The sequence below is a fragment of the Elaeis guineensis genome, chromosome 3 (genome assembly GCF_000442705.2).
Source record: "Elaeis guineensis isolate ETL-2024a chromosome 3, EG11, whole genome shotgun sequence".
In the NCBI taxonomy this organism is placed as follows: domain Eukaryota; kingdom Viridiplantae; phylum Streptophyta; class Magnoliopsida; order Arecales; family Arecaceae; genus Elaeis; species Elaeis guineensis.
The window spans coordinates 118,412,190-118,435,699 of NC_025995.2; the positions used below are offsets into that span (position 1 = coordinate 118,412,190).

Genomic DNA, 23,510 nt, shown 5'->3' on the forward strand with positions numbered 1-23,510 from the left:
ATGCAACCAGCTCTCCCATGATATACCATTTGTAGATGTTTCGAGTCCTATTTGAGTTTTTGGACCAATTCGATGCTCTTGTTTCTTAAATACCTTGTTTTGGATGTGATAATTTTAATATATATATATATATATGTGTGTGTGTGTGTGTGTGTGTGTGTGTGTGTGTGTGTGTGTGTGTGTTCCTTTCAGAGATTTTCCTTTCCTTTTCTTTTTTTATTTTTACTTAAAGAAAAAAAAAATGCAGCCATGTCTATGAATTGAAACTGTTTTAGATTATCTAAAGCTTTCTGCAAAATTACCCTAGGCCCGTGAATCTTTCTAGTTTGCCTCATATTTGCACTATGATAGATTACTTAAAATGGATGTAGAGGAGGATAATGAAAACAATCACTAATTAAATACATTTATATAGGGTACATGAGTCCTCTGCATCCATACATACATGAATCGCATCTACTCTCTCCCTCAACTTTTTTACAACTCAAAAGTCAAAGGGCATGCAACACCATAAGTTTTTCTTACAATAGAAAAAGGAAGAAAAATCATCCAAAACAATAGGGAGTTTGGAAGTGTCCTTGATTACTCTCATTGACAAGGACCTTAATTAGACATCGAGAAAGGGAGATCTTGGAAGTACAAAAAAATCACATTCGGCTCTTAACAACAAGTTAGCGGGACTCAACAAAAGTTCTCACTTTACAAGAAGGGAAAAGAAATCCTTTTTAGTAGGACTCAACAAAAGTTTGAATTTTACTGTTGTATTTGGTTGGAATCACTGTTGTATTTGGTTGGAATCATGAAAGAGTGGATGGATGAAAGTGGAAGAATGGATGGTCTCCATCCACCGTTCGTTTGATTAAAAAAATTACAGGAAGGATAAATGAAAAAAATGGATTGTCCATCCATCCCGGTCCATTATTTTGCATTCTTCCAAATTGAGAGGATAAAGAAAGGATGGATAGAGCATTGAATGATGGACTTTAACATTGACAAATTATTCCTCATTAATTTTTTTTGATAAAAATATAATATTTTTTTACTTTTTCATTAATATTATATATATATATTTATTTACTATTAATTATATACTATTAAATTTTATTAGTCATTATTTTAATTTTAATATATGATTTTCATAATTATAACTAAATGATTAGATTATCTTCTATTTCTCTATTTATATTTATTATTTTTTAATTAATTATTTATATAATATTAATTAACTATTTAAATTAAATCAACAAAAGTCACTTTACAAGTAGAAAAAAAAAGTTCCAACCCTCCATATTGCAATTTTTAATGAGATACAACAAAAGTTCTCATTTTACGGGAAGGGAAAAAGAGTCCCAATCCTCTATGTCGAAAAATTGCATCATAAAAGATGATATCATTGTGGATAGCCACCATATCATCCATCTAGGAGATAGAAGATTCTTGTCCTTTCCTAAAATATGATTAGACAACATAAATGAGATGCATAATGCATTGGAAACTTAAAGAGAACCATAGGATCCGTATCTAAAATAGATGATATAACAGCTATCGGCAGTGGTACCAAATTTGCTGTGCAAAATTCACACTGTATCAAAGAAAAGGGGTTGCCCGTTGCAGGACCTCAACTTTCTATGAACATGCGACAAAAGGGCGAGAATCTGATGACGAGACAGACTTCTATATTAACACCACTCATCTCCTCCACTTCCCCGTGCTCTCTTCTCCTACTCCCTCTTCTACGTTCTCATCCTCTTCCAAAACTCCCAAGGGTATATTACAATGTCTGGAGACCCTTTGGTTTTGGGTCATGTAGTGGGGGATGTGGTGGACCCGTTCGTCAAGTCCGTATCCCTAAAAATATTCTATAACAACAGGCAGGTGCTGAATGGTGCCGAGCTAAAACCCTCTGCCGTCGTTAACAAACCTAGGGTTGACGTTGGAGGAGACGAGCTCCGGGTATTTTACACGCTTGTAAGTTCTTACCATATTCATTGTACCTAAATGGCTCATATACAGACAGCATGCATGCTCTCTCTCGTGATTCTTGTTGTTGCTGTTGTTGTGATGGAACTTCTTTGTTGCAATCTCTCTCTCTCTTTCTCACATGATTCTTTTGTTGTTGTGATGAAACTTCTTTGTTGCAAGATAATGGTGGACCCAGATGCCCCAAATCCAAGCAATCCGACGTCAAGAGAGCACTTGCACTGGTGAGCTCTAACTGTTAACCTACTGGCCGATGAGTCGCCTAAACTGTTCTTTCTTAATTTGAACGTAAAAATACATGGGGAAGCCCAGCACCCTGCACACGCATACAGTATTCTCTGGTACGGACTAATTTTTTGAGAATATCTTGTACTAACTAATTTAAGCTGATTGTTTTATAGGATGGTTACAGACATACCCGGCACAACTGATGCCACTTTCGGTGAGTACGTACTTTTGGTTTTAAAGAAAGTAGGGTGCTAACAAGTTGTGTTTTTTATGGGAATCATATATTTGCCATCCGTATCACCGTATGACTCAGGAAAAACCATCGCGACTATGTTAATATATATGATGTTCAAGCGATGCTCATGCATGGTGCCATACGTGAGCAGATGAGATATTCTTGGGTGGTAAAGGCAAGGGCAGACAATTGTATATGTGCTCCCATCAAAAATTATTTTTTAAATTTATACAATTATATACGTGCGACGCAGCTTCTTCTTTATCCCCTGAGAAAGCTTAAGATCGTTTTTTCATATTTTTAGATCAGTTTTTAATATGTGGTCCCCTTTGGTTTTGCTTCGAGTTTCTGTATTTGAAAACCGGAAAAGAAAAATGAACTAGGTGCCGTGAGAATAAACATTAGCAAGGCTATGAACCTGAAAAAAACATGATTTTTTGTTTATAGACATTTTTAATGATACAGACAATGGTCAAGAGCCGAGAATGGTAAGTATCCTCTTCTTTCGGAAGGAGCAAAATATATTTTTGATACACTGTTTGATTAAAGATTTGATTGACATATTTTATTTATTGTTGAAATCAATTAAATGTTAATTTAGCCTTGAACCAAGTTTGAAATCAAACTATAAAGGTTTAATCAAGAAGCTAATTTTAACTCAATCTGACATTACCATGCTAATTGATTAGGCTCATGTTTGGCTCTCTTAGAAATTAAGCATGAAAAAATGGTAAGCAAATCAAGTTTAATTCCAGATTTCAAGCTTAAAATTGACTTCAAACTAAGCTTGACCAAACCCGAGCCCGATCAAGCTCAACTTTGTTTCACCCTTAATGGCCTTCCAGAACCCATCTAATTTCAAACGACCCAATTCCAACCCAGCCACGTCCCTTCTTCCCGAGTATTAGCATTCGAACTTAGTGCCAAACCTGCATCCAGAATTCACATCTAGATAAGGCTAAGGCAAGCAAGGGCAACCAACGATCTCAACCTTGTCGTGCCCGTAGAGCTGTTGATGATGGATTGATTCTGAGTTTGGTTTTGTCAGGCCGAGAGATTGTAGGCTATGAAAGCCCAAGTCCGGTTTCAGGGATCCACCGGATGGTGTTTGCGCTGTTCCAACAGTTAGGCAGAGAAAGCGTGTTTGCCCCAGAGATGCGGCCGAACTTCAACACCAGGAGTTTTGCACGGGAACACTATCTGGGGCCACCGGTGGCCGCTGTCTACTTCAATTGCCAGAGGGAGTCTGGCTCCGGCGGTAGAAGATTCAGATAAGAACAATGATGTCATCAAATAACTATAAATCCTGCCAAGGATGTATTGGATGTAACCTATCAAATAAACATCAAATAAATATATAAATATTCTAGCCCAAACGCATAAACATCATAAGCAGAACCTGGAGTCGGCTTCATGGAAGCAAAAAAAAAAAATCCAATTCAGCGAGACTTTTTTTGGGAAAAAGAAAAGAAAAAAAAAGAAACTGAGCCACCGAAGATGAAGTACAAAAATTAAAAATTTAGTTGTGGTCTTGGTTATTGTAGTACATAAAAATTGTCCATGAAACAGCTATAAGCTGAAATAGGGCGAAATATGCAGATCATCCCAAAAAAATTTCACAAGATTAGCTTAAGCATGCTGTAATAGTGTACATTAGGTGAATCTAGCAGACCAACACCCAAGATGGATTCCAGGACATATACAATCAATAAACCATCAGCCAAGTAGCTTGGTTGTCTGATGCGAAGGATCAAAAGGCAAATTTCACATAATAAACACATAATTGCAAATTACACTGCCAACAAAATGAATGAGCTCTTCCTTAAACTAAGACCTGGCAGTCCAAAAATAAAGTTATCATAAAACAAACAAAAACCGCGCTACCGGGACTGGTGTGACAGGATTATCATCACATCTGCCAATGGCACATCAGTTACCAAAGAGAAGGCCGGGGATCTGCTTCTGACCTCTGCAATAGCTGCTTACATGCAGTGTATGTTCAAAAGGGTGAGAAACACACATAATACCTTTAGGCTTGCATTCACCGGATGAATTATGAGAATAACCGGAGAAAGTTGTTTGCATATGCCATTGGCTTAACATCTGGGTGCGGCTGCAATGTTGACAAAATGGTCATCAGCATACAAATATGCCATATGACAAAGGAAATAAAGCAGAATTGAAGCAGCGTGCACAGATGCACATGTTTGAAAAACATTTGAACAGCTACAACAAGAGTAAAACACCACTTGACCAAAATCAGCTATGGGCCACAGGACCAACGTTGCATGTTTGTTCAGACTTGAGTTAAAATTCTTGTGCAATTTGCCATGCAATGATACTACAGGGACTGAAATCTTTTTGGCAGATGATGAAGGCTATGCCCCAAAGGGTTAATGTAACTTGCAAATATGAATGCAGCTTGTGGAGCAACCTGCATGGTCTACTGTATCAAATTTTCAGCCACTGCTTACCTGTGCTTGCGTATGACTGTTCCAGTGTATGCACTGAAGAGAAATAATTTCGATGTGCATGAAGAGGGGGAATTGAAAAACGAATATTCTGACTCTACAATGCTACAGGCATTAATAATTTATTATCAATAAAAGAAACGGCGTTCTGAATATAGTTAAAACCTACCACTGCCGAAAAAGAAACAATATCTGGCTTCAGTTCTGGGGCTGCGAAACGTATGAATGCACCTTTGTTTCCCATCTGTATCAAGGTAGAAAATGATCCTCATATCTAAATTAAAAATAGCTAGTCACAATATAGGGAAGTTAAGATGTCAAAACATAGATAGACAAAAATTACTACAGAAATAAATAGTAAAAGCCAAAGCGCAGTTGTTGCAAGAAGTGGAGATATCATAGATGTTTCTGAAGTTCATGACTGATTGAATTCCTAGATACTCAGAAGATGACTGGCTAAGACATGAATACAAACAACATCAATCAATTATATCCTCACAAAAAGATGCAAACTGCAACTACTACATTAGCCAGCTGCTGGTCTTAAGCATGTTAGGAAGTTCAATAACAAGAAAAAAAAAAGGAACTACACTGTCACAATAAAATTTTCTTCAGCAAGAACTGGTCATTTTTAACAGGTTCATGGAAGCATCAAGTCATTCATAGCACTTTATCCGGGAATACATTAAGCTCATTTCTAGCAAATGATGTTTCGGTGAAGGACTGCAGAGAGGCATGGAGAAGCACAACTAATGCAGTGTATTTGTTTTAGCCTGCAATGTTTGATGTACAGAATTTTTTTTCTTTTGATTTAAAACACCAACGAAACTTCAAGTTCATGGAGGTTTCGATGTAGTAAAAACTTTCTGAGATGTATGTGTCCTTGCACAGCATATGAAAAGCTTCCACCACTTTTCAAGTAATATTCTTTCATCACTCTCTACCCAGAAGCTTAACCTTCTGCCATGGTAGTACCGATTCTACCAATTTCAGGGGATCTTACCCCCTATGAAGAACTCTTTCAAATCCAGTCCACAGCGGAGTGTCTTTTCAGCATCACAACTGAAAACTCAAACCTTACAAACCAACCTCTTAATCATGGCTGGACGATGACTTTTCCTTCCTGCTATGGCTTTCTCAAAATAAAATAAAATAAAATAACATATTGCTATGGTAACCGGAGTTTTCAATTAATGGCACCTTGACTCCTAATTCTGTATTGTCCTTTAATCAAAACTATGAAGCAATAATACCAAGATTATGCGATTTTACAGCTTTTATTCAGTTTATGGTCCACAAAACTTTCCACAATCAAAACAAAATTTTATGTCCAATCAAATTATTTATTTTTAATTTTGAAGTGCTTCATCCCCTCTTGTTCTTTAATTGTTAATCATCAACCCTTATCGTCATATCCACCCCTTCACCAACGTCCTCACTAATGCACCCTAATTCCCCTTACTACTCTACTGAACACCTTACCAACCTAGTTTCCATATATCTACTTCCCTAAGATAAGAAAGTGAGAAGCTAATTAAAGATTAGCATCAAACAAGGGACACAATTAATTGGAGACTGGCCAAAGATAATGGGAAAGACAAACAGGTTGCTGAAAGTGTATTTTTCATTGAGAGAAATTCCTTTGAGGATCTTAATTCTATGATATGCATTTTGCATATTTTTGCTTTTTTTCTGGAAATGAAAATGCAAGAACTGGAGGTGAACTGCTTGTTCCTTTCCAAAATGCTTATCCACTATTATATGTTAACTTCAAAAAATTACACAGAATTTATCTTTCAAAATATTGAAATAGTTAGACTAGTCTCATTTCTAACAACTAATGTGTTTACTCTCCATCATAACTATTAGTTACTCAAGTCTGCTGTAAATGAGACAACTTAAGTGCTTCTACAATCAGGATTAACCAACTCCACTGGTCAGTCTAAAGCACCCATCTTGCTGCATGTTTCATATTGATGGCGCATTACCAAAATCAGGTGATCAATTCATACAGCACACTTCATGCAATGTAGAATCTATTCTGTAGGACCACTGTGTGTATGCATGCTCCCCACACCCCCCCCCCTTGAAAATATGTTATAGAAAAACATGAGCTATGAACATAGGGTGCTAAACCCAACCATGTCTGCTAAAGGAAGCAAGAAGATTGCTCGAGTGGCAAAGAAGCACTTGAAACGGCAGTGCAAGTGCTGAGGCTTGGATTTCCATTAGAATTCAAAAATGTGGACGTGAAAAATGCAAGCGTACCTCAAGAAGATTGGTAGAAATTTCATTGGCAAGAATGGCATCTCTTTATAGGAAAAATGGTTAGAAATATCAGACCTTAGCAGTCACACTAAGGTTAGCTAATTGATAGTTGTTCTTTGTTACACAAATTGTAACAATAGAAATACATTTAGCCAAAACATGCTAATCCATTTGTATGATGGAAATACATAACTTGCAAAATTAATATATTATCTTTTTAGAAGGGTGACATTAAAAAAAAAAAGAAAAGAAAAGAAGAATCATGCTGAACTTAGAACAAAAAACATGCTTGGGCTTTCCATATCGAATTTTGATCCAACATGTTTGCTCCAATGCACAAGGCTCTCGCCACTACAAGGTCTAGGAAGGGTTAGATGTACCCAAACCTTATAGCGCATATGGAGAGGCTGTTTCCATATTCCTGGAGCAACCTTACTATTGGTTCAAGGCCTGTCCTCAGCATGCTTACTCGAAGTATGCACAAGTTTTAAGCATATCAACAAATGGCTGTTAAGATCCACAACTCATTATATCACAATGTTCATGTGATACTTATGGGTACTATAACATACCTAGCAATATGCAAGTCCAACACTCAAAATCACATTCAAAAATAAAACAACATACAGCATAAAAAATGCCCAAGTTGCATGTCTCATATAGGCCTCTATCTACAATGCGTACATGTTCCTTCATATAGCCTCTTACATTCTTAGTCATATGCTTCACAATGTCTCATAAGGACTTGCCCTAAGGCAAGAGATGAATGCAACTCGTATAATTAACTTCAACCAGTATGCATGTGTATGATCAAGGAACAAGGACCTAGTCCATCTTGACAGTATTGTACCAGACCAGAGATAGGCTGAGTCCTAAAGCATCTAGGACCCCTGGTCAAATCTAGGCCAAGACCGCATCACGACATTTGCGGCGATCTGGCATTCCAGGACCCAATTTTAATTTTATTTTTCCTTTATGTTCTTGTTTTCAATGGTTGTTTAGGACCAAACAGCGGATCATACCAGTATCATATGGACCCAGCCCTAGACCAGGACAGGCTGCAACCAAGATTGAAATCTTTATGCATGATGAAATTGTTAGATCATGGCTATTTGCTAAAGAAATCTTTAATTGTCAAAATATGCTAGGTTTTCAGAGGCCATTTTGAGAACCAGTAGCAAAACTTTCTAATAACCTGATGTTTTATAGCTTAGAAATTGAGATTCAAACCCATAATGTTGGGGCATGGCATGTAACTAAGGTTACCACAATGCCAAGACAAGGCAATTAACTAAGATTACCACATTGGAAATTGATATAAACTTAAGTCCAAGCTCCATTAAATTTGACAGCTTAAAATGCACATTTCTTTCATAAAAGAGAGTTTTCTTTAAAAAAGTTCAAAGAATCAATGAGTAAGAATCCTCCTGTTCTATGGAGAATTAACCCACACCTAATTGTTTTTATGTTTCTATCTTCAGGAGACCTCACATATGAAATCTTAGGATTCTAACACATTACAAGAAATAAAGCGCTACATGAGAAACAGACCTATCTAGCTCAAAATAAAAACCCGAAGCTGATATAAATGCATTGTAGGCATAGGGATGACATTCTAATCACCTGATCACAATAATTTGGAGCAGAAAATACTGTTATAAGCTTCCCATCATGTTCGATCTCATAACCCTCATCCTTAACTTCATGGGATCGAACAACAAGATCTGCCAAAAGAGTTTTAAGAATATAAAAAAGATGTTTACCAAGATATGAAAGCCAATATTGGAGGGCGGCTTACCAAGATTATTTTCTTCTAAGAATTTCTTTGTCACATCTGGACCAAAGGAAAGACCCACACCACGCTTGCTGGGGCCTCTACCTGGTTGAGGCTGTGGGTCACTCCAAAGCAATTCACACATAAGACCTGATAAGGAAATCACCATAAATGTCATCAAATGGTAACAAAAACCAGTCATGATCAACAGATACAAAATAACATTACAGATCTTCAACAAAGAAAGGCTGAATCTACATTGTCAAAACAAGTGGTTTAGCAAAATACATAACGCTGCATAATTGCAGCAATCTTCTTTCTTGATATAATCAGATTAAACTCAATTAGAGGCAATTTATTACCAGATGAGTGAAGTGGTGGTAAACAGAAAAATTGAGAAAGCTTGGATTCGGCATGGTCGTGCACAAAGTATTCCACACAAATGAGGTGGATAATAAGGACGGTCACTTATGGTCACTGTGATGCCTAATATCAAAAATACAACCAAGGATTTCTAAAGCTAAATACATAGTCATGCGTTTGAAAGATTATCATTTTTGGACATAAGGATCTCTGTCTTAAATTTAAAATGGTATGTCTTAGCACAAAAAACTGAAACACTACATTCTTGGTTACAGGATTGCCAAGTCAATCAATTTTGATGGTAGACAAAGGGAAGAATAAAAGGAACAAAATCCAAAAAAATGGCCTGATATATGATGGTATAGTAGAAAAATCACCACATGCATGAACTTTTTTTCAAACTATGTAAAAAGAGTGGGTAATAAGAAAATAGTAGCTTTGTACCAGTTAAGCATGAAACAGTGAAAGTACAGAATTGGAAGTATTTCACCCATTAATTATTAAGAATTGGATGTTTAAACAAGAAATACTTGCAAAATACCTTCTTCAGGAGGCTCACAGAAACGATCAATTGTTCGTATATCAGAAAGCTTCACACCATCAACACTAAATAATCCTCCATGAACTACAAAGATCTTGCCATTTATGAGATGAGCCAAAGGTAAACAACAAAATACTTCTGCAAAGAGTTCAACGAACATTTCGCTCAACTTTGACCTGACTTCTCCCTCAAAACCATAAATCTTGTTCATGCTCTTACTTTCATGGTTTCCTCTTGAGAGATACATAGCTGCAAAATTTTCAAAAAGCCAATTATGCAGACCAACCATAAAGGTAACTTACATACAGAAATTAAACATCTCTCATTGTGTTCAACATCTAATAAAATTTAAGTGCCAAATTATGAAGAAGCATATTAAGAAAAAATAATGATAATTTTGGAGATTAACAAAGATGCAGAAAATTATCATATGAGAACCATGGTATTACAGTTTCAGATGCTAATAACCTTAAAATAAGAAATATCAACATCATAATGGTGACTCAGAAATGAAAACATGTTATGGAAAACAACACTGACTTACAACAGTAGTAATTTGCATCTCATAAATGTCAAGAAAGAATAAAATTTTTATGATACAACAAATTTAATTGCCACTAATCAAACTTGGTAGTAGAATTAGAAGCAACCTATACACAAAGGTTTATGTCCATGGTGGCACCTAACTGCCCAAGTACACCTAGTGTTTACACAACCACCAAACAACAGACAATATCACTAAATTATACTACCATGTTTCATAACATATATACGGGAAAATATTTTTACAAAGTAAAAAAACACAAACATGAATTAGTGAACATAACTTACAGAACTGTAGTTCAAATATATGCAACACACATACAGAATATCTTCCTTCATAAATTTAGGGTGCATTTGGTTACACTTTTTAATTTTTGATTTTTACTTTCTAAAAAATATTTTTTATTTTTTTTATTTTTGCTACAGAACAAAAGCAAAAATGCAAAAAGTATGTTTGATAACTAGTTGCTATAAAACAAAAAGCAAAAAAACAAAGAAAGCATGTTTAGTAAGTACATAATATTTTGCTATTATTTTACATATTAAAAAATAAGATCCAAATTACTGAATCAACCAATATGTTCGAGCTAATCTATTAGCAATTCTATCTCTAATTGCACTCATCTCTCGTCGAGGGTTAGCAGGCCTGTCAATACTTGTAGTAGTTTGCCTTTACAGTCATTCCATGGATCTGTTTCCCATCTCAAAGCACTCTGCACCTGTGGCTGCACCAAGTACGATTACTAATATCATATTATCTTGGCCCACATTCAACCTCTTCATCTCCACAAAGCAAGTCAAAACAGAGTCATTCTCACCAACCTTGACATGTTCTAACATAGTTTTGTTCCAACTTATCACATCAAAACTGTCATTGAAAAGGCATGATTTAATCCCAAAAGCCCGAACCTGCTCCACATTCCTATCCATTTCTTTACCCATTAGAATGCAGCAGACACTGGCTTCATCAGGACAGAGGATTTCATTGCGGTGCAACTCCGAGAACATAAAAAATGCATCTTTGACCAAACCCATCTGTGCATACCCCTTAATCATTATATTCCATAGCACAACATCTCTCTCAGACATTCCATCAAACAACTACTGAGCATCCTCCAAAAATCCAAACTTCAAGTACACATTCACCAGAGAACTGGAAACCATCACATGCAAGTCCAGACCAACCTTAACGGAGCAGCAGTGGACAGCCTGGAAAGTAGAAAGAAGGTCGGGGGAGCTGGAGCAGAGCTTAAGGATGGGCAGAAAGGTAAGGTGGCTCGGGGACATGGTGGAGCGGAGCATGAGGCGGAAGAGGAGGGTGTCGTTGGCTTGGGCATGGAATCCGTAGGCAGAGAGGAGGGAGTTCCTGATGACAGAGTCACAGCGGGGCGTCTGGTCGAATAGGCAGCGAGCACAGGGGAGGGAGCCATACTTCGAGTACATGATGCTCGCCGGCAAGGCAGGCAGAGGGGGTCGGGCGAGTCGAAGAGGGGGAGGGGGTCAGGGCGAGTCGGGAAGCAAAAGCAAATTTTAAAAAACAAAAAAATTTTGCTTTCCATAAAAAGCAATTATTTTTGTTTTTTTGATTTTTACTTTTTATTTTTTGTGGTGTTACCAAACATTGCTTTTTGATTTTTGCTTTTCAAAAATCAAAAGCAAAAAAAATATTTTTTAGAGTGTGTTTGGTTACACTTTTTGATTTTTGATTTTTAAAAAGTACTTTTTATTTTTTTTTTATTTTTGCTATTAAGTAAAAACCAAAAAGTAAAAAGTATGTTTGATAACTACTTTGCTATAAAGCAAAAAGCAACGTTTGGGGACGGCAGGTGAAGAGCTCGACGAGGAAGAAGGGTTCGGGAAAGGAAAGGAGAAGGGGGTGGGGAGGTGAAGAGCTCGACAAGGGACAAGGGTTTGGGCTCTTTACTTTTTGGTTTGGCATTTTAGATATGGGGAAGCAAAAAAAGCAGAAAAACAAATTTTGGAAAGCAAAAAATTTTTGCTTTGCATATAAAGCAATTATTTTGATTTTTTTGATTTTTGCCTTTTGCTTTTCATGGTGTTACCGAACATTGCTTTTTGATTTTTGCTTTTTAAAAATCAAAAAGTAAAAAAAAGTACTTTTTTAATGGCTAACCAAACGCACCCTTAGTGGTTAACTAGGGCTGGAACCGGGCCGGGCTAGGCCAGGCCCTATCCCAGCCCGAGCTCGGCCCGAAATAATTTTTTGGACTTTGGGCGGGGCTTAGGCCCGATTTTTTGAAAAAACATAGGCCCGAGCCCGGGCCCGAGCCCAATCGGGCCGGCCCGCATCCAATCGCAAAAATGGAGCTCCAGATCGCAAATGGTAAAGAAACCATAAGGCTACAACGTATAGGTTCCAGAGAATCCACAGCCCATGCTGATGAATGGGACTCGTAGGACTTCCAAATCATGAATAACGTACAGGAACCTGAGGTAGGGCTTCTTGAAGGCGGAGGTAGGGGAGAGGTGTCGAGGTCATCCATGAGGTCCCGGGTATTGGTGACAGTGGTGGGTGAGATAGAGGCGGCAGCGAGCTGGGGATCGAGGTCATCTAGGGTTTTGAGGGAGCCGAAGGTGGTGGAGGTGAGGGAGAGATGGATAGACTAAAGAGGAGGAAGAGAGATGGAAACCTGAGGAGAAGAGGAGGTGGAGGAGCGGCAGGGGAAGGTGGTGCCGTCGGGGAGCACCATCCAACTCACCTCCCTCGTGAGAGCGGCGATGACCTCGTTGATGTCCGTCTGTGCCCGGAGATTGTAGTTCCCATGCCGTCGGAGCCCGGATAGGATCCTCGCAGTGATCACCCGTCGATGCCGCTCCCTAAGCTTCGTCCTTTCCTTTTCTTTCGACCACGGCCGCCTCATCGCCCCTCCTTGCATCATCCCCTCCCCCCCGCTGTTGCTCCGTCGATTCTCTCCAGGACTCATCCCTAGTTGCTCGAAGTAGTATGGGAGCTCGGGCCTAAATTTGGGCTGAGTGGGAGAGGTCATCGAGGATGGTGACGGCCACAGACTCATCGATACCATGAGCGACGTCGAGCCCCTGATCGATGCTGATGACCTCATAGCAGACGGGGATCTGGGAGGGGTGACGAAGAACGAACGGGGATTAATTAAAGCTTGGCTCGGGCCTAAATGTCGGGCTTACAGTCGGGCTCGGGCTCGGGCCAGGTCTGGGCCGGGCCAATGGTAGGCCCAAGCCCGGCCCGAAAATGAAATGGGCTCTTTTTCTGAGCCCAAACCTGACCTGATTTTATTCGGGCCTAGCCCAAAACCCGACCCACAAGCGGCCCGACCCGAGCCCATTTCCAACCTTATGGTTAACCCAAACGCACCCTTAGTTATTTTATTATGAACAGCCAGTTAATCACATCTGAGAATTTAAAAAACTAGTCACTTATTAGCAATAGGCTTAAAATTCAAGAGGAGTTGAACAAAAGGTAGCAAGATAGCCTGCACGTCCTGGTGCTTAATCCTTGTTTCTGCGATATTTGAATTTCTGTTCAGTTATTGGTTCATGCAACTCACTTAAGCTTACTCAAAGTCGGAAAGGTATGGTACCGGCAGCATGCACAAGGACATGCTGGGACATGAATCCTTGGCATAAAAATTCAGGCCCACTTGGAGTTACCTCCGATGAGTTAAATCAAGTCATAAACCCAAAATTATACATACTTATTGTGCATCAACCATTTTACATCAGATCTCAGCCACTATCCTAATGAGTTTTCATCAGTCAGTTGATTGCTGGTGGCAAAAGAAGTGGTCACAATCTATAAACAAACTAGATGACGAGGAGATGCAGCCGACAGAACAGAAACAGAAGGATGCAGTATTTGCATATCAATATGTAAAAACTCCTTCGTAACATCCACATGTAATCTTGAACTGCACTGGTTTCTTAAACTTCTACATCCGAGTGCTCGTTATGTCTTTCTAACCTTCTTTTGCATAAAATATATCACTTAAAATTCTCGCAGGTACTTGTTATATGATGAAAACAAAAAAAAAAAAGATGAACTGTTTAATGAAACAGAAAGGAATACCTGTTGGACACATGCACTTGACTGCAAACAGAGTGAGAATAACTTCAACAGAAAATGATCCTCTGTCCACAAAGTCCCCATTGAAAAGGTAAGGGTTTTCCTCCGAGGGAAGTCCATTGAGCTCAAATATATTTAAGAGATCAAAATACTGCAATCATTTAGAATAGAGAACTTTAGATCTTTGAAACAAGCATAATATTGCAAATCAAACAATAAAAGAAACAAGCAAAGTTCTTGATAGTATAATAAGACTGTCAAGTCAACTATGCAAATGAAAGAGATCCACAAAGACTGAGGCACACAACTCGATGTTCACCATAGAAATTGAGGCTAACATACAAACAAATTATTTTGTCCAGTGATCATTGAATAGGTGCAAGCTACTCAAGGACCACCAGTGATGCCTCTAGCTCCAATGCTGCTAAAGCATCTAGCTGGAAAAGGGCATGTCCAGGCTTATAGGGTCCATATACCCATTCCTGAAACCACATCTGAATGCCTTAGTGCCTTTCAATAAAATCAACCAGTAAGATGATCATAACTGATTTTTATTGCATTGCAAGCATATGTTGTTATGCATCTCAAGGATTTAGAGATTAGAAAACAAGTGAAGGATTCGAGATAACAATTAAAAAAAAAAAAAAAGAAGAAGCATTAAGTGAGCATGAAGATGAGAGGAAAGGCATGCAAGCTTAGTGAGCAACTTGAATGCCCCTCCTCTTATTATTTAAGCTAAAGCATTGCCTCCTTACCATCAACTGACAAAATCATAGAGTACCAGGCCAAACCGCCTGGTACACCCCAAACCATACCACACTAGTCTCATACCATACCATACTGGCCTAGTACAGGTATGATGTCTCATACCGTACCAACACTTGGTACACCATCTTGTACCATACCAAACAGCATACTAACACCATAATAGGATGGTACTGGTATGAGGTCCAATACCAAGATGGTAAATCTTGGACAAACTATAATGAGTATAGGTCATAGATCAGGAAAGCGGGGACATAAAGAAATTGAGCATTCTACCATGACCACTTAATAAAGCTCAGCAACACTCCCAATTATCAAATGGCAAACATACCCCTAGGAAGGTGAGTCCACAACAAATTGTGAAATGCAAAAAGTTGGCACTACAAGTTAGGTTTGAAACAATTAAATAATAATAATGATCAACAGCAAAGTCACATATGAATCAACCTAAGAACACTCTCAAAATGAAAAAAATGATAAAACAAGATGGAAATTTGGAAAAGGACTAGGCTAGCAAACATTGACCAAATGATCCATGTGAATATAGTTTGATACAGGGACATGGGATCTGAATGTGATCATATCTGGGCTTTCAACATGGCAACTTTGCTGATTGAATGCCTTGTAGCATTTACGACCTGTTTACTTCATACTTAATAAAGAAAATATTGAAATCAATAAATTTAAGATACCCTTTCAAGCAGGAGCATGTAAAGTGGTATTCTGAAATATAATATGACAAAAGTAGACTTGCCTTCCCAGGAGTATGAATAAACATGTCAGCAACTTGCTCCTTTGTTTAACAAATGAACAACTATGTTAACCTCAACTTCACATAAATAAAATGGCAACCTTATTTGAGATGTTTAATACTTTTATGACACATAAAATGAAAGGCTGTGTCATACTGCTTTACCATCATAATACAAATTCCTTGAACCTTTGCTAGTGAAATCCATCTCGACAAGCAGCTGCTTTGATCAGGCTAATTCAATCATCCGAAAGAGCACAATATTCAGCTTCTGCACTAGATCCTCCAACAAGTCTCCTTAATCTTCCATGATACAAGGATATCCACAACAAAGCTACAATAGTTGGTGGCTGATCTATCAAGTAAAGATGTGCTAATCTGCTCTGGAATAATTGAACATCCTTGCATTCACAAAAATGCAACAACTATTACACAAGATACTTGGGATCTAAAACTCAAGGTCATGAGCTAAGATCCTTTGGAATTTACTGGTATGGTCAATAGTGCTTTCCACAATTGGAGTTTCTCATAGTTTTAATCCCATCATTCTAGTCCAAACGTATGAACATAATCTCCTCTTCAAAATTAAAGTAGAACATGCTTAAATTACAAGTAATTAAACAGATAATTTCAGACCTAGTGTTCTGAGAAAAGAAAAAGTATGACTATGACCTATGGCATTTGAAGATTCAATATATCTGATTTGATGATGGAAATAAGGAGCCAGATAAGTGGAGCCCAATGAGATATCAATGGGCTCAAGTGAGTACAACAACAAAAAGCTCAAGATTCGCAGATTAACAGTTTTTCCATTCTGAATGCAGGTAATTTTTTCCTTTTTGCCCCTTAAACAGCACAAATGCTGATATCTGATAATACCCCGATAAAGCATGGGAAATATGGAACAATTTGATCTAGGGGAAAAAGGAGAGCTGGAGTAGCATGATTTTCCAAATAAGAGGACCCAAAAATTTTTCAGATAAGAATACAAAATAGCTGGTGAATGACAGCTTGTCCCAGTGGTCGCACTCCTTTGTTTAGCAACCAAAGGTTTTGGGTCGCACCCTTGGCTGGTGCATTCCCAAGTATTTAGGTATGGCTGTTATAGTACAGGTGGATCTCCCTCCCTTTCTTGCTAAAAAAGAGGATTATAAAGTGGCTGAGTTGAACAGTTTAAAATGGAGAAATGTTACATAGCTACCTGGCCATGCACATCACCACAAACTGTAAAATGATGACCATTTGGTACAGTGACATCAACAAGAGGCGGCAAAGCCCGCAACATCTCCCTGGCTTGTAAGACAATCTGATATGCATACCTAAACAATAGATCCAATTAATTGATTTAAACAGAAGAATTTAAGAATGGAAGGAAAATAAGGAAAGGAAATTGATAGCTCAATACATAAGTACTATTATTATGAGCAAGAACCTTTTGTGTAAGCATTTCTGGTTCCTAAAATCTTCCATCATCTTCTTCACAAAATCCAAAGTTACCACTTCGCCCTCTATTCTTGCTCCAGTATATTGTGGCTCCACATCTGTTAATAGACAACATTTCCATACACGATATGGAACTATGTCAGAACAACTTTAAAAAAGATATTATCCACTTTAAAAGTGCTTTTAAGTTGAGGTTATCATTCATTACTATTTTGGGCAAGAGATTATTATTTCTTATGGAGCCTAATGCTGCACAGTTCTCAATCAACATACTTTTTCAACAATAAACTGACTGAGAGACACACATACTGGTACAGGCACGCATACCCACACATAAGCATGCAGGCCTGTACAAGATAAGTACAAAAGGACAGCACCATGTAAAACTAACAACACACCTAGAGTTTCTTCCATCAAAAAGTACAATTGAGAAGTTTGTCACACAAAAAAAAAAAAAAAAACAGACAATATGCTAGACCTGCCATATATCTAACAACTCCTACCTAAGCTTTACGCATAAGATTTCTCCAAGAATATAAATTCTGAATGCTTAACCACAAACAATTTCTTAAAGTTCCTTCAAACATTCCTAATGCAATGCCTAAATGCACCATCTTACCATCCAAATTTTATTATGGCCAATGGAAAAAGATATATCAATTGCGAAGATTTTCTTGGACTCTGTTCTAACAAGAAACAAATTTGAAATCAGTGAGAACAAAGGCCCTTGTTTATGGATTAAATTACAAAAATTAAAACAAAGGATTTTTCCTAAAAAGAATTTATTCCAAAAGGCTATGCCAACTGAGAATATTTATTTTTTAAAAAAAAAGAAAAAGATACTCCAAAATTTCATTGATAAGTTACCTATTTTCCCACTATAAAAGAGAAAGGAAGAAAGTGGTAAGCAGATTTCCAACAAAAGCATGTAAAAACAGAAGGGGAATGTAAGCAAGAATATTCAAAGCCAAAAACCCATACATAAAAGGCGGGCAGGCATCTGGCGACAACATGATTAGTACAGAAAATACCTATACAGCGAAAATCTATAGAATCTGCAACAGAGCATCTCTCGGACTCCTGGACAGCAATTGCTTCTTCAAATCGAAGCTTCTGGACAGCTTTTTCACATTCCTTCAACTTTTTTGTAGCATCCGGATCATTTGGACAAATTTTTTTTACCTAAGAGGGCTGGACATGTTAAGAAAAATGCTTCTAGTACATTCAACAAAATGAAGAAATGCAAATCTTTGTACAATTAACAAAATGGAGAAATGCCCATCTAAATTTATGTAGCACCAAATGGCCAAGCATTTATCAGCATAAGAAATCAAACGTCATGTCATAAACAATGATGCTTCCAGATAACATGCGGTCAAGAGGTTGCATATTGGCAATTAAGGATATAGCTAAGTTGATTACATAAGCTTCATTTTTGACTGTAGAAGATTTTAAGCTTAACCAATAAACAGATATGAAAGACAAATACATGATATTGGCATGTATAATTACTCATATGCCAACTTCCAATGTTGTTTAAGTTACAGAATCCATAAAAACCATCGGAATCCTTGGTTGACACATTCACAAGAATAAATAAGATCAGTAAGAGGGAAAGAGGAGAGGAAAAGGCAATTCATACTTCTTGCTGCTTAGAATTATGTACCACTCACTACAACCTGCTTGAGATGATATTTTAGTGCCCCATCAATCTATTCCAATATCTTTGCACAGACAAACTGGATATTTAAGGACCACTTTTGTCAGTACATTAGATACATTTATGGTATATATAATCCAGCTAAGATTGGAGCATTCATCAATCTGTTTTTCTCTAACTATGCCTGGATCTATTTAAACATGTGAATTGTATGACCTTTAGTCTCACTTATACACAACATCATGAGATGTCCATTTGACAGCTTCAATATAGGTCGAAGAGTACAACAAAGGAACAATGTGGAAAAAACAAACATTTTTAATTGTTTGGATGTCTGTTATGTGTGTGTATGCATTTGTCTATCCATCCAGACTTCTAGACATCAAGCATACAAGGTTATCAGATTCATCCTGCAACGAAACGAATCAGGCTTAAACATGCCTGTTGAAAATCTTTCAAAGCTTCCTTGAACTTCCCCATGGCAAGATATGCTGCACCCCGTCTATAATAACCCTGTCAATAAATTTTCAAGGTACCCATTTGAGAGTCCATACATAAGTAAACAGACAATAGAACTTTATGACTTGCTTACCTTTGAATATTTAGGATCAAGCTCGACTGCTTTTGTTGCATCCTGGATGGCACTACCATATTCCTCAAGTTTGGTGTGTGCAAATGCACGATTTGCCCAATATACTGCATTGAGACCATTTAATTCGATAGCTTGACCATACAGCTCTATGGCTTGGGAAAACTTGTTGGCTGAATGAAGGAACAAGTTAGATAGATCATACTGTAATATCATTGATAATGCTGGGATTGCTGGTAAAACACATCTCAAGCATCACATTGACCCCAAAAATAAATAAATAAATAAATAAATAATGCACAGGATATGTTGATGTTTCAAATATCCAGAATTATATGTAGGTAGCAACAAATAAAGACAACTCTCTAGTAAAACTATGTGTTTTTCTTTCCTCTTCATGCATCACTCCATGTACTGCTCCCTGCTTCACTACTACAACAAGCCTCAATCTTGATATCTTTTATTAATACCAAGAACTTTTTATTTCCGTTTAATTACCACCAACTAAAGGCCCTAAACTTTTAGCTCAATGAATGGTGTCTGCTAACATCATAACCATGGCCAGTTTATATTCTACAACATTTATAATCGAATTAATGTCCCCATACCTAAGGCAGTCTACTACATGAGGCTCATGCCACCGTAGGATTTGGGGAGGTCAGATTTACGCAGTTACCCCCTCATGTCGAGACGTTGTTCCCATGTCTCCAACCCATGACACCTAGGTCACAATGAAGCAATCTTGCCATTGGGCCAATGCTCACCCTCAATAACCCTATATTACAGCTTATTAAATTATTTTATATAATCACATGATTAAGTATAGTCAAAACATATGATATTAGCGTCAACCTTATCTCCAGGTTTGAGACACATCTTTGCACCCCCCCACCCCAAAACAAAAGAAAAAACATGGAGAGATGCATTGGCAACATAATCTAGGCAATTGGATTTTTTAGAGCCATAGAGACCAGATAAAAAGTGCTCACAACTAGAAAGCACACAAACAGCACAAGCATGCACAACACCCACCCACTCACCTGCACACATGTGCGCACACACATTTACAGCTCAAATATAGAAGATGCTGTTGATATTGTCAGGAAAATGATGTATATCTCATGATATCTAAAATTTAAATACAAACCTCCATTACAATGCCCATAATATGACAACAAAACTAATAGTCGCAATTACCTTTGAATGCGTCATTGGCTAAGAGCTTGATTTCTTCTGCTCGTTCAATATATGAAGTTGCATTTTCAACCATACTGGTCATCTGGAATTATGCTTCTTCTACGACTCAAAATTATCAAATAACAAGTTTCATAGACAACTTCACCTGTTAGAACATATTGATGATCACAGATAATGAGGTAAATCAGAAAAAAGAGAAAAAAAAAAAACAAATACACTTACATCACGAAAAAGCACAAGAAAAAAATGTAAATTATTTAACATAGAAGCACACAATAAAGAAGGATATTTATAATCCTCAGAGACAGAATAGCCCGCATAAAAATCATAATGAAGATCATCAAAGCCATTGTTAATCCTGATACTCAAACCCATAGGAGATAATAGTAAATAGCAGGGTCAGGAAGCTAGTCACTTTACTCGTTTGCAGTTAATTATGTTCCAGATATGCCAATGCTAAAAGCAATCCCCAGAATGACTCCAAATATTACAGGATCAAGAACTAATAGTGAAGAGCAAGGGTTTGGCAGGTGAAATCCTGGAAGAAGCTTGTCCAAATGATTTATGGTTGTTGTGATTAAATAACAATTCCAACACCTCAGTGGACATAAAATGTGCAAGGAAACTGAGAAAAGCTCATCTTGATACTTGGAGTGTTGACTGTAAGTAGAAAATATACCATTTTATATAATCCAGTAAAGCAAGGCAAAAGGCTAATGGGACCAATCATGGGCTTTGTTAATATCACAAACAGAAGCAAAGGCAGCGGTGGATAGATACTACATCTGGAATGGAAAAAGAAAGAAAATGATCAAAAAGTATAAGAAATTAGCAGTGTAAAAAAATAAGTAGCATTCAGCATGAATGCAAAAAAAAGAAACCGAAGGAAAGAATGCTCAAAGAACAGAAGTTAGCTACTGGCAGTATCAAACTGGGACTGACATAGAAACAGAGAGCTCAAAAAAATTAGGCTTTGAAAGGCTAGGAAGTGTTCGCCTAAAATAATGTAGAATACAATAAAGCTTATAAGGAGATGCTATTTTGATTTCTGCATTCCAAAGAAATGATATAAGAATTCAGATAACTATAACAACAACAACAGCAATAAGTTAATTGATATGAGATAGGAGTGTAAGAGCATGAGCATGATCCTGGAGCAGTTAAGTATCCTAGGTTTTGCCCTTTAGACACCAAATATTGAAACTTGCCATGCATCAATTATATCTTAGAACTGTTTGAGCACCAAAGAAATAATAACATTAGATTGACACAGCTTCTGCATCAGTTACACAGCAAGCTTTATTACAACAATTTGGGGCCGACCTTGTTAAGGCTTGAATGGTGCAAACAATTTCAATTTTTTTTTCAGATGGGTTCCTCGATGTTAGCCTCAAATTCCTTTTGATAGCTTTTAATGCATACAATAAATGCCTAGAAGATGCAGATTTTTTTTTTTTTGTGAAAAAAAGGACCTGGATTAAGGTCTCTGAGTCCTTGTATCAAGATTTTAAATATTGCTGGCTAGATAATCATACGATAAGCACCTAACCTTAATTTCTGCGAAAGAATCACTTTTATGGTTGAGGATCGAAGCTTCAAACTTTTTTAAGCTGATCCTGCTGGTATTGATCGTTGGTGAGTATAAAAGATGATGTTGTATATTCATGATATTACATTGCTGTCAAAGTGCATAGTGAAATATAAGGTACTGTTAATAGATGACATTATTTAATTTTTCTTGGAATAAAGCATTTGATCGAGAGACAATGGGAACAAGAAAAAGCTGCAGCTTATAGAGAACCAGATAATTACGACCAAGAGCACACCAAGTTTACTCAAAGAGAACGCTTACTTAGCATCAGATTGTAAGGTTAATTCAGTAATCAGGAAAACAAGATCAATTAATTGAAGATGAAGACGCACACCAACTTCCCTTCTTTTTTAACCCTCTCTCCATACATCTCAAGAAACCAAAAAAAACAAGCATCAAGAACCTTATGATCACAGATTCCAATCCCGGTAAGTGCTAACATCCCAGTGAAACGGAACATAATAAAGATCAAACATTGGGGAGAATTGGAAACATGAACAAAACGATCAAAGAAATTAGGATATAGGGTTTAAATGCTTTATCTGAAACACGTAACGGTAGACGAGAGAAAGATTGACCTCTGAGAGTCGGTGCAGGCTCAACGGTGGCAACCGACCCGCAGCGTAAAGGATGCGTGCTAATACAATTTCTTCGACGTAGAGGATTCTAGGGTTCTTCGGGTTTGCCAGAAGGATGGATGGCTTCGGCGAGGGCGAGATCACTGTGGAGCGGAATTCTTAGGGTTTAGGGTTTCGGGGGAAGAGGGGGATAGAGAGAGGTGAACGGATTGAGAACCAGAAGAATCGCGGTGGGGGTCAAGTCGATCTTTGCCCCATATTACAAATTACAGGTCACGGCTTGACTGGATCTAAAAAGATCCGACGGCACGCAGCGGACCCGCACTACGCCCAAAGCCGGACAACGGAGGACTGCCATCCAACGGACGGGCGCATTGCAAAATTCTACTCGATTTGAAATAAGTGAACGGAAGATGCTTCTTCTTCTCTTCTCTTCTCTTCTTCTCCTTCTTTAATACAAATAGACTATCACA

General features: G+C 37.6%; 2 protein-coding genes across 2 annotated transcripts; one reads left to right on the forward strand and one right to left on the reverse strand.

Moving 5' to 3' along the window:
• The first annotated feature begins 1,722 nt into the window (after nucleotides 1-1,722).
• On the forward strand, nucleotides 1,723-3,839 carry LOC105040569 (protein VERNALIZATION 3-like). The gene is made up of 4 exons (XM_010917150.4): nucleotides 1,723-1,968; nucleotides 2,143-2,204; nucleotides 2,382-2,422; nucleotides 3,492-3,839. The coding sequence occupies exons 1-4, from the start codon at nucleotides 1,777-1,779 to the stop codon at nucleotides 3,716-3,718; spliced, it is 522 nt and encodes a 173-aa protein (XP_010915452.1). The 5' UTR covers nucleotides 1,723-1,776; the 3' UTR covers nucleotides 3,719-3,839.
• A 345-nt stretch (nucleotides 3,840-4,184) lies between these two features.
• Nucleotides 4,185-23,226, reverse strand: LOC105040568 (serine/threonine-protein phosphatase 5). Its single transcript, XM_010917149.4, has 13 exons — nucleotides 23,038-23,226; nucleotides 20,869-21,013; nucleotides 19,675-19,844; nucleotides 19,524-19,595; nucleotides 18,454-18,604; nucleotides 17,412-17,520; nucleotides 17,181-17,298; nucleotides 14,467-14,614; nucleotides 9,861-10,109; nucleotides 8,981-9,106; nucleotides 8,806-8,906; nucleotides 5,084-5,158; nucleotides 4,185-4,556 (listed from the first exon to the last, which is right to left on the reverse strand). The coding sequence occupies exons 2-13, from the start codon at nucleotides 20,948-20,950 to the stop codon at nucleotides 4,497-4,499; spliced, it is 1,461 nt and encodes a 486-aa protein (XP_010915451.2). The 5' UTR covers nucleotides 20,951-21,013; nucleotides 23,038-23,226; the 3' UTR covers nucleotides 4,185-4,496.
• Between the last annotated feature and the right edge of the window lie 284 nt (nucleotides 23,227-23,510).